The 12,181-nt window shown below is 39.2% G+C and overlaps 1 protein-coding gene across 7 annotated transcripts in view; it reads left to right on the top strand.

The window, feature by feature from the left end:
* Positions 1-12,181, top strand: part of B3GALT1 (beta-1,3-galactosyltransferase 1) — a 215,569-nt gene extending 203,388 nt beyond the window's left edge. For 4 of the 7 annotated variants that reach the window (XM_080399034.1, XM_080399035.1, XM_080399039.1 and 1 more), the window contains 2 exons: positions 2,629-2,667; positions 3,234-12,181. In XM_080399034.1, the coding sequence (XP_080255160.1) occupies positions 3,460-4,440 (981 nt within the window). In that variant the 5' untranslated portion in view covers positions 2,629-2,667; positions 3,234-3,459 and the 3' untranslated portion in view covers positions 4,441-12,181. The other 3 variants (XM_080399033.1, XM_080399036.1, XM_080399038.1) reach the window with 2 other exon arrangements.

Raw genomic sequence — 12,181 nt, 5'->3', positions numbered from 1 at the left:
TTGGAATTAGTGCGCAGGAACAATGTTATCAGAATTAATTTGTAAGAGCATTTGCCCTATGGCCAGAAAGGGCATACATGATACAGCTACTTATCTAGCCCCTTCTGCAGTCCTACAGAGAGTGAGAGAGATCAGTCCTGAAGGTGACAATAATTTCAGTCAAAATAGCAGACCAAGACTCTTCAGAAAATTTTGCTTTGTATTTGCACTATTTGCCAATTTTGTTTGTGCTATTTTTTTCTGAATACGTTCCTCATATACAGCACAGACCTCAGGTAAAGCAGGAATGTGAACTTTAATCTTCAAATTTTCACCTCGTAGCAGAGTGGGAATAACAGAACCCATCACAGGAAAACAGGGAGCTCTCTTATTCTTTTTCCTCTCAATCTTCTCCCAAAATAAGTAAATCTAAATTCTCACTTGTCAGGAAAACTACAGCCAGTTCACTCTTAACCCCTACACCTGCAGTTTGCACAAAAATTACCACTGGGATGGTGTAAAACACTCCAAGCTGAAGAACACAATCTAATCTCTTGTTTTCTTTAAGAAAAGCAAAACAAACAAACAAAAAAACCCAACAAACCAAACAAACCTAAACACACAACAGCAAAAGATAAACTTATTTCAAGAGAGAGATATCCAAGGGCCAACATAAGTAATATTCATCCTGGATAGTTATCTGTAGATTTCATAACTGAGCAAAAAATTCCCTACAATAGCTTGGAATCTTTTTTCAATATAGTGTAGGGCTTTTGTTGCTTCTAATCCTTTCAGAGCACACAGGATCAGACATCACAGCCGTGACATTGCTGGACTGAAAAGCTATTTTATGTAGTTTGTCAGAAGCACTCGTTAGAATTCTCCTTTCCCTCAGTAATCTGCACGGTATTCATGGTAACAAATGCACCCGTCTTTAATAAAGAAAAGCTGTAGAATATACACATTTAGAGAATGCAATATATAGTTTCCTAAAATAATTCATTATATGTAAAATACTAGAGGTATTTGTGACACCTTAATGCTAGAGTCCATTAAATACTCTGACCTACATAGCTCTCAGTCTACAATGCCAATCTGTGACTGCTGTATTTTTTTATTAACATAGTCTTCTAGACATTACACTGTCATGTTTTCTTTACATTATGGCATTTCACGCTTGCTGTTTTTCCCTGATGGAGTTTCCAGTGGGGGCAGTTATCCGAGATTCACAATGAAGCCAGAAAGAAAACCAACCTACCAGATCAGGGATGTGTTTTGCCTGTCTCAGAACTGTGTCCCAGTAACCCCAGTGGGTTGTTACAGCAGGACAGATCCCCTCTCCAGACATGTATATATTTATCACAACGGTATTTATTTACAAGGATATACGTGCGTGCACCAAGATCATTGTGCTCTGCAGCCCTACAGGGCAATTACAGACTTCACTTAAATATACTGCGCCCAAATATTTATTGCTGCTGCTGGATGGGAAAAGATCACAAACCCTCGGTCCCGTGACAAGGAGGGAAAGAGATCACAGTCAACCTCTACCTCATGAAATTGCCCCAGTTACAGGGCAAAACTGACTGAAACTGCTGAAGCTGCGAGACAGGCCACAAATGCACATTATCCCATTTTGTGGAAGTGGAGAGGGGTATGCAAGTTCTTCTCGTTAAATAATTAAAAGTGCATGTAACGAAGACTGGCAGGACAGTGGTAACTATAAGAATCTCTTAAAAGGTTATACCCTGTACATATTTAAGCAAATGTTCAGATTGTTTTTCTGCTGGGTTGTTGGTGGTGGGTTTTTTTTCACTCCAGTGTGAAATAGTGAGAGAGGGTAACAGTCCTTTAACTCTGATAACCTGCATGAAGGGGGGCTCTGTCTGCACAAACCTAAAGCAATAGATCACCTGGCAGGAGACCCTGCCAGAGGGCCACACTCTCATCTGCTTTTGGAGAAAGGAAAAAGGGACCATACATATCCAGCACGGGGGAGGCACGGGCTCCTCAAAAAGCATTTTGATGTAATCCAAGCAATGTGTCAAAACAGTGTGGAAACAGAAAGAACATTTCTAAGACAGGGCTTCTATCTTTTTCTCTGAATCCATATATGCTTTGTTCTATCCAAAGTAAATATTAAATATCTCAAAGACTCGTGTAAAGCTCGTCTGTTGCATGCTGCTACTATCCTTTAGCTCTGAAGTAATGCAATGGTAAAACCCAGGCATGTGGAGCCTATAGGCACTCTGGTACGCCTTGGAGGAGTCAGCACTGATCTGGCAGGCTTAACGCAGCTTGTCTCATTTCCATGAAATGATGATAAACAGAACTGGTTCCCAGGAAACGTGTAAGAGCAAAGGAAGCTTCAGGGCTGTCACATTCCCTGGATCCAGGGAAACCTCAAAGCTCCCCGGTGCTGGAGGCAGGACTGGTGCAGCAGCAAAGGGCTGCCAATGCAGGAACCCTGGCCAGCTAGGCAAGTACTCTGCAGGCCAGCCAGGGAAGTGACACTGTTAATAGGCTGCCATTGTGATTTATTTTACATGGTATACAAATGATGTTTGCTCATTAAAAGTAAAGACCGTTTTGGGGGGTGAGGAGAAGGAAGCCAACAAGAATAACCGAACTGTGTTAATTTATTTCTAGACTTTTATGGAGTCTACTCGGACGCTGATCTTTACATGGGTAAGACCCCATATGTATCTCTCTCCTGTACCTTTACCAATCAGTTCCATTCTGTCTATTTTCCACCAAAGCATGCTCATTAGCAGGACAGACATTAACAAAGTTTAGACCAAATGAGATCTCTAGGTATTCATATGCATAGGTGCCACTGATGTTAATAATCCTAAGATAAAAGTATATTATTTTTCATTCTTTTAATAATTTTAAAATATTCCATGCCGTATTTTAAGAGGTTATCCAGAAAAAAAATGGTAAGAAGCAAGAAAATGCTAGAAATCAGAAAATTATTGTCATAGACCTTTTAAGATTACCTAAATAGTCAACATGCTATCCACACTTAACTTTTGTAATATATTATCATCTTTGAGAAATTATCAATCATAAAAGCATTCAGTTATACTGCTATGTTCTAGTAGACTATCTTACATTGTGGTACCTCATGAGAAAAAAAAGGATATCCAAGAAATGCATTAAGACACTTAGCTTATTAATGGCCAGTCATATTTGAGCTCGGGTTTTTTGCCCTAGGCTTTTAGCAACGGAAAATTTGTCTTCATATTTTTCAGAAATAACAGAACATTCCAAGAAATGGAAGCCGCTGCTAGTAAAAGAAGAAAAGCTGAGTATCATCAGGGTTAATAGGTCCTATTTGAGATCCATGAATGATTACAGAATTACTTTTCTATATCGAACTTTCAAGTCTCAATAATATGCTGCCTCTCTGGGACATAGGTGCATTCATGGTACGAAGGCTATTTATTCATCACATGGAATAGAAGAGCTAGAGGAACAATGGCTTCAAAGGTCTCATGCTTATACCTTTTGACAGTAGTTTGTTGGGCAAGCGCTCTTTGGTACTTAAGTATAACTCGTCCTACTTCTTCCTACACTGGCCACAGACAGCTCAGTAGCATATCCATAGCCAGAAAAAACGTTTCCTTTGGCAACATAAGAACTCGACCTATAAATCCACATTCCTTTGACTTTCTTATCAATGAACCAAACAAATGTGAGAAGAGCATCCCTTTCTTGGTCATTCTTATCAGCACAACTCACAAAGAGTTCGATGCAAGGCAAGCCATTCGAGAAACATGGGGAGATGAAAACAACTTTAAAGGAATTAAAATCGCCACGTTATTTCTTCTCGGAAAAAATGCAGATCCTGTGTTAAATCAGATGGTAGAGCAAGAAAGCCAAATTTTTCACGACATTATTGTGGAGGATTTTATTGACTCTTATCATAACCTCACTCTGAAAACGTTGATGGGGATGAGGTGGGTAGCAACGTTTTGTTCAAAAGCAAAGTACGTTATGAAGACAGACAGTGATATTTTTGTAAATATGGATAATCTTATTTATAAGCTGCTCAAACCTAACACCAAGCCAAGGAGAAGGTACTTCACTGGATATGTTATAAACGGAGGACCAATAAGAGATGTTCGCAGTAAGTGGTACATGCCAAGAGATTTGTATCCTGACAGCAATTACCCACCCTTCTGTTCGGGCACTGGCTACATTTTTTCAGCTGATGTAGCAGAACTGATTTACAAAACCTCCCTTCATACCAGACTTCTTCATCTTGAAGACGTGTATGTTGGACTCTGTCTTCGGAAGCTGGGCATTCACCCCTTCCAAAACAGTGGCTTCAACCACTGGAAAATGGCTTACAGTTTGTGTAGGTACCGCAGGGTGATCACAGTGCACCAGATAACACCAGAAGAAATGCACAGAATTTGGAATGACATGTCCAGCAAGAAACATCTTAGATGTTAAGATTTTTACAAATGTAAATACCTTTTTTAAAATCTTGGTTTAGTCTGGTTATTTTTTGACAAAGTGATCTGCTGATTTACAGTTTAAACTGTGGGATATCAACTGTGAGAGGATTTTTTTAATGACTGATTTTTCATTCTCATTTTGACTACTGGTTTACAGACTTCAAGGTCTTTTCGTAAGGACATTACACCAACCAAAAGGATCTAGAGTCAACTCTCAGATTTTGTGTGTTATCCTCTTATCAACATACCAGCTCCTGCATTTGTAAGTAAAAGGACAGTAATAAACTACTATGAGCTGCTTAACTCTGAGTTCATGCCCCAGTCTGAGATAAGACTCAGGCCCGAAGAAATGAAGAATTACAAACACACATGTATTCCTTTTTTGACACCCTACAACCACCTCTATTTAGAGCTTTGTTAATAAATTGAGCAGTATATATTTGCACTGACCTTATACTCTTATCTTGACATGTATATTTTATAGTACAATGTGTGCAATTCCCAAACAGCTTACTGATGGTATAATAGTAGAATTTAGACAGGTAAGAACATCAAAGTCTCATAGGCCTTAGAATCAAACCCACACACTGAAGTATATTTTTATCCACCAAATGGTATACCATTAAATTATTTTAGAAGATACCCCACATTTCTTTCCACTGCCTAAAATAACCCCTGAAAGATCTAACACAATTCTTAAATGAAGTCAAATCTGTAAGAGAAATAAGATAGGGGAGTTGTATGAAAATCTATCTTTAAAATACATGAGAAAAGTATGAGTATCTTTTAATTTCAAAGCAAGTGCAATGTTTCTCATGAGTGTCAGTGGAACTCTTCATTAAGTGTCTTGCATAGCAAAATATAATTATATTGAATGATAAAAGTGTTAATAAGCAGAATATTTCTTCAGCATCAGTCAGTGCACTATTTACCTAAAAAGAGTAACACAAAAGCAGCTTTTTAAGGGTAAGCTTTACTTCTTGCTACAATACATATATCAATGAGATTTTACCAAATTTGTAATGGTGTAGAAAAGTAGAATTTTGTCCAATAAAAGAATGCAATCAATTTTCTGTTCATTGGGCAACAGAGTACATAACAGTTACATGCAACTTTCACAGCAAATAGAGAGCTTTTAAGAATCACCTTTTAAAGAAAAACAAATTCAAGCCTTTGTTACAAATCTGCAGCTCCCAAGTTACTCATCAGAGTCAATAGTCACTGAGCTCCTGCTCAAGAGATCCCCAGAGCATGCGACAGAAATCAAATACACAATATTTTATTTGTTTCATAATGTGCTTATGTGTTTTGAATATGAATGTTATGAAATGTCATGAAAATTATTTCCTGGGAAATTCTTCAATAATTCAAGCCATCACTATTCAGCACCACCTTCTAACAAAGAGCTAAAATATCACATTGCTCAGCAAATAACTTGGAATGAAGAATTCATAGGCAAGTTACAAAGATACAAGACTCACCAAATATATTATTAGCTGTAGATTACTCACACTGTCCACAGCACACACAAAAGTCTTATTCATTTCAGCTGGTGTTACGTGTAACATGAAAAACTGTTAAGTCTGTACATTATTCAGGACGTCTATAAAGTTGTCAGAAATTAACTGAATAAGGATTTAAAGGAAAACGCTGACTTGATTTTGCCATAGGTGTACATAGCACTTTACAACAGCAACAGGGGAATGAAGATGCTACCCCAAAAAGGTTTGCCGTTTCATGACAAATTGTTAGCCTTATTCACAGATGCAGCACTACCGTTTTGAAAGGAACTACTAAGTAAGGTAAAGTATACATGGCCTTCAAGCCACAAGCAGTAGTTGTCTCAAATCTACTTCAGATCTAAAGGTGAAGCTACACAACAGACAGCCCAGGAGTTACTGCTCATCAACAGGAGCTTGTGCACCCTTCATAAATGAAAATCAGTGATTTTATACTCTTGCAGCATAATTAAGAATTATCCTTTCCTTGTTGGCCTAATCCTTGTTAAAGTTGCCTTTGCTTCCTGTCAAACTCAGAACTCCAGCTAAACAAGGTCCAAATAATTGCATTGATGAATATAACACACATGCACACGCTGATTGGGTGAAGGTCAGCTTTCCTACCCAAGCTCCAGAATATGCTTTTTTTAGGAAGGAAACAAGGGTGGAATTCATCCTCAGCCCTTGGGTAAATCAGACAGCATGGACGCGATCCTACCGGGAACACACTCTGTAATAATTTCAACCCACAGGCTGCAGTCATTTCTGCTATCCCTCTGCACTGTGTGGTAATTTGGCGTTTCTGAATCCACAACCAAATGGATTTGGTGGCCTTACTACTTCTGCTGATGCTCCTGTGGCCTTTGGCTAGTAACCAAGAGGACAGCAGGGCTCCCAATCCAGATACTCAGGGCTTGAGTAGCATGGTAACCTTGAATTCTCCCAGTACAAGCAGACTGCATTAATGATTGGAAGGTACACCTTGAAAATAGTATCTGAAAAATGTATTTCCTACCTTTTATAAATAGATAGATCTTCGACAGACATGTAAATGTTCATCTTGAAACTGATGTACATATTTCTAAAGCATTTTCTTCTGTATTCAGCTGTATATATGTGTAGAGTCTGCTTGCTACGTAGTATTCTGTTATGCATGGAGCTGAGTTAGACATTATATTTGTCCAGTGTTTCAAGAGCCTTAAGCATGTGTGCCCTAACTTTCGAATGTACAACATTTTTTTTTCTTTTATTGTCAAGTGAATTTAAAAGAACACAACAAAAGCCTAATTTTCTACTTCTATTAGTTTTCTGATGCTAGACTTCACTAGCTTGTTACACTTACACAACAGATTTATTACTTTCTCTCTGCTCAGAAACTGCAGTATTGCAACCTGGAGCTAGAAAGGGAGCAATACATCTATTCACAGGAACAGCTTACTGTCCCTTCCATTCAGTAGTATTTGTGCCACATGGGGTACTGCTAACAAACAAGTGTTCGCATTAGGCTTCCTTTAATCAAAAGAAATACTTATGTTACTTAAGTTCATTTTGCTTCACTGGGCATGGGACAAACGACAACTTGGTTAAAACATGCTGGCTTCTAGTCACTTCAAAACTGTGACTATAATCACATTTTTATTCCAAAACGTGAACAAAGCACATTCAGCAAAGAAGCTAGGCGGGAAACAACTCTCTTTAGGAGGTGTTTCTCACAAAAGCATTTTTTTTCTAAAACTGTGAGAGTATTTAAACAGAAGTCTCAAGGTTCATTTTCCATCTTTCCTAATATTAACATTAAGTTTCAATTTCAATTCTTTATTGAGACTTCTTTTTTTGGTCTTTATAATGTAGATGGCAATTTGTAAATGAAGAGTGTAATTAACTAGAAAAGCTTGTCAACAGTAACCGAACTTTAGGTGTATCATTATATATGACTGGCTGTACTTATGTATTTATTTGTCTAAATTGTATATATTGTTTTATCTATAGTGTCTGTAGGAGTGCATTCTTTTAGATTAAAGTATTATTTACAGTTTTGTGGGATTGCCGGCAAAGCTGCTAATCAAGATACTATTTTTTTGTATCTATGTCAAATAATAAAAAAATTAAGAACAAAATCAAGTCAAAAATTGAAAGTGTCCTGTAAGTTTTCTTCTTCACTTCTTTCTAGAAATGTAAATGGTATTATCTGAAAACACAATACCAGTGAATAGGCTTTTTGTTATAATGAAGAATATTGAGCTGAAAAAGCAGATTTAAAAAATAATTGGAAAAAATAAACAAAAAATTACTTTTATTCATTATTTCTGCAACAACTGCATCAGGCTGCTGGTGTCCACACTGATCAAGTGTTCTAGCTGATGTGACACCAAAGATTTAAAAGAGCCATGGCAGTATCTGGCAAACTAGCAGGTGGGTTCATCGTCTGCTTTGCCCTATTCAGCTGCTTTGGTACCCCCAGCTAACGAGACCAAAGTCTGGCAGTCCTAAGGTGGCAAATCGGTTTGACTTCTTTGGCCCTGCAACACGATCCTTCCGCTGCCTCCATGGTACCTTAATGCTTATGTTTGTGGCCATCAAAAGGTACACACAGTAGAAAAAGAGAAAGCATGGATGTCGCAAAACCCACATCTCATAAAACCACAATAAACTCACATTGAAGCTGCTGTGTGACCGCCAGGATGGTACTCATACAGAGGGAAGGGGACCTCCCCTGGCCCATTAGAGCCACACACTGACCCTGACAGAAAAGGCTCCTTTTTCTTCCCCAGGCCCCCTGAAAGCATCAGGAAATAAATGAAGCAGCACAGTCTGGACACACCCAGATTATCCAGTTAGTCTCATGTAGTGTTTGCCTCCCAATATCAAGATGCTGTTTGTCTGGTAGGAAGGCCTGGGCAACCTTAGGGTCTTCACATCAAAATAAAACCACGGAAGGACAAAAAAGCAGGACAGAGTCCCTTCTATTGTAAGAACTAGTCAGCATAATTCCCCTCTTTCCATTCTCCCCTTTGCCATTTCCTATGTAGAATGAAATACCTAACCTCTTTGACCACTGGTTTCAGAGCTCAGTAATGCAAGTTCATTCATGAAATTGAGAGGAAAATAACACGTGCTCCTGAGAAGATACAGCTTTTGCAACCAAAGTGTATTTTCTTTGGGTCACCTGTTTCAGAAGCAGCTGAAGCCTGCGACAGAGTCCTCAGGCATCCCAGGAGTGTCTGCAGCAATGCAGTAACCTTACAAATCGTAACAAGATGCTTTAAAACAACTAAGTTTCACATACAGTAAAAACCCCTCCAAACATTTCCATTTGTCTCTCATTTTCACCATAGCAGCCCGAGTCTAATTGCAACACTTATATCGTGTTTAATTAACACACAGCTTGGAGATATAGAGATATTAGCACTAGTAGGATGGATTTCATGTAGCTTGATTATCTTAATTACAAGCATTCTATTTTCTCATTTACTTAATTGATTGTCATAGATTTTCAAAGAAATTTGCACTGCCCTAAGTGAAAACAGTAGTAAAAAAACTTTCTTAAAACTGCTGAAGCTGCCCTATTTAAGCAGCAACATGCCAGAAAAGGAGATCCATATGACATGAAACATTGTACTGCATAATATCTGCTTACTTTTCTCTTGTTAAAAATAGGAATTTATGAAATAGAAGACGAGTCATCTGGGAAAAAAATGAATATGCCTTATTGATTCAGCTGCACCTGTAATAGAATTGTCTCAAGTATCTCCTCTGATGGGGATATGCCTAACGTAGGAAAAAAGATGCATTTTTCTCCTCGGTCTGTGAGTTAGCTGACTCTACATTATCCTTCTGCCTCACCTGAAAGAGCTAAGGAGACTGAAAGGCGATTTATTCGTCATGCCAGATTTATCCTTGAGCATTTATTCTGCAAAGGCAGTGTTACATATCAAGCTGTGCAGAATTATGTGCAATGGTTTTGTAATGCACACAACTTTTATTTAGGGGAAGCAAATATCCTGAACTTGAGGTGTGCAGGTTAACACCTACCATATCTGCAGATAAGTCAAAACTATCAAGAATAATTCCAAACCCTATGTCCCTTTTTCCTTTAGGAGTTCCTTTCTCTGGCCTATATTCTAGCATGACCTCTTTCCTCAAAAACAAAGCAGACCTCTCAGACACCATAGGACAGCAATAAAAGCAAGAGGGAAGTAGAGAGCTCCCTACAGTATCATTAGCAAAGTGCTAGCAGGCCCAGAGTACAAAATTATTTAGCACGATATCCATTCACTTTTGGCAATAAAGATAGCGGCCACAGAAGTGAAATAAGCCACAACCAGTGCCTGGACTCATCTATCTTGATACACCAACTGTTGAACTCTAAGTGCATCATGCTCACATCACACATTGATTCTTGCTTAGCATAAGACATTTATAGGAACAACTTAAAAGAAAAGCTGTGCCAAAGTGTAGCAAGAGCAGAAATGGATAAAACGTTTTGAAACATTCTAAAAAATTTATGATTTATTCAACTTCATTAAAATCCCTCCTCAAAATAATCTTCTATTGCAAGAAGTTTCAACAATTATCCATTACCCATGAGATCTTATCCTCATACAAATTCAAGGACAGTGAAGTAAAACAGTGGTCTCCATTATCTGCTGTACTACAGACTGCATTTGGATTGAGCTGTGTGAGGCAAATCAGATTTGAACCAAGTCACAAGCCCCATGAGTTTCAACGGGATTTATGCCTGTTTACAAAGGGCTGAATTTCATTCTCTGTGTCCAGCTCGGGTCCTACTCCTACTCACAGTGAAATCAACTGGGATATCATCAAAGTTTCTGGGGAAGAACACTGTATTCCAGGCAGTACTTCACTCACCAGAAACTTCACCTCTTATCAAATGCAAGCAGGCAGACACAGCAAGTAGCAAACTCTCCAATTTCCCATTAAGCCTACTCCTTATGAAGACAAAGTAGAACATGAGACCTATGGGTTTGTAACCTGTGCAATGAAAGCAGGCATATAGCACTAACTCTTGACAGGAGAGGGCTCTGTGTTGAGTTATCTATTACCTGGCTCTCTGCCAGTTCAGAAACGTGACACCCTGCTCATAAAAAGTCTGTTTGGCAACACTAACAAATACATGCCATTGGTGAGAGCAAAAGCCCCACAGGGCCATACCTACTTCTTGCAATCACTCCTTTTTCATTCCCTACACAGCTTTTATTTTTGCAGTCATTGCATTGGAGAAAAAAACGGTGATACAGTGATGCCCTCCCTAAACTTCATTCATGTGGAAGAATCCTGCTGTGGTCTTAACACCACCCAACAACTAGGTGCCATCCAGCCACTTGCTCACCCTCTGCCCCTGCCTGATGGGATGGGGAGGAGAATCGGAAAAAGGTAAAACCTGTGGGCTGAGATAAGAACAGTTTAATAATTGAAATAAATTAAAAATAAAATAATAACAATAATAACTGTAATGAAGAGGAAAGGGAGCAAGAGGAATGAAATCCAAGCCACCCACTGACTGATGCCCAGCCAGTCCCCGAGCTGCAATTGGCCTCTCCTGGCCAACACCCCCCTGTTTATACACTGAGCATGATGTTCTGTGATATGGAATATCCCTCTGGCTAGTTCAGGGCAGCTGTCCTGGCCCTGCTCCCCCCCACCTTGTGCACCTGCTCACTGGCTGAGCATGGAAACTTGAAAAGTCCTTGACTTAGAGTAAGCCCTACTCAGCAACAACTGAAAACATCTGTGTATTATCAATGCTATTCTCATACTAAATCCAAAACACAGCACTGCACCAGCCACTAACAAAATAATTAACTCTATCCCATCTGAAACCAGGACAAATCCCAACAATCTAATTTAGGATAATTTTCTTCCCCCTTGATAATGAGACAAGTATAGATGGTCTTTTCAAGTTTCAAGGCATCAGGGCTTGCTGGTATCCCTGCAGTTCCTCCCCTCCATTCATCAGAGCAGTCACTACACTCAAAGCTGTTGGTGTGGACCCTTTCTGGCTCTAGTCTCTTACCTTAAAGCCACAATAAACCTCCTCCCTTTCCCCCATTCTTAGCTAGCTCTTCATTTAGTGTGGGTCAAGCATCCAGAGAGCTCCCCCTCCACACTCAAGTACCCTTGCCATCACCACAGCTGCCCCGTCTCAAACAGCAGGCTCCAGCCATTGGTAGGTCCTTCAGCTGTGGCTTAGCCCTCAACACATTCCTCTTCCTTATC

Source organism: Falco punctatus (assembly GCF_963210335.1).
Source record: "Falco punctatus genome assembly, chromosome: 8".
NCBI classification, from domain to species: domain Eukaryota; kingdom Metazoa; phylum Chordata; class Aves; order Falconiformes; family Falconidae; genus Falco; species Falco punctatus.
This window is presented reverse-complemented; position numbering and strand designations above follow the sequence as displayed.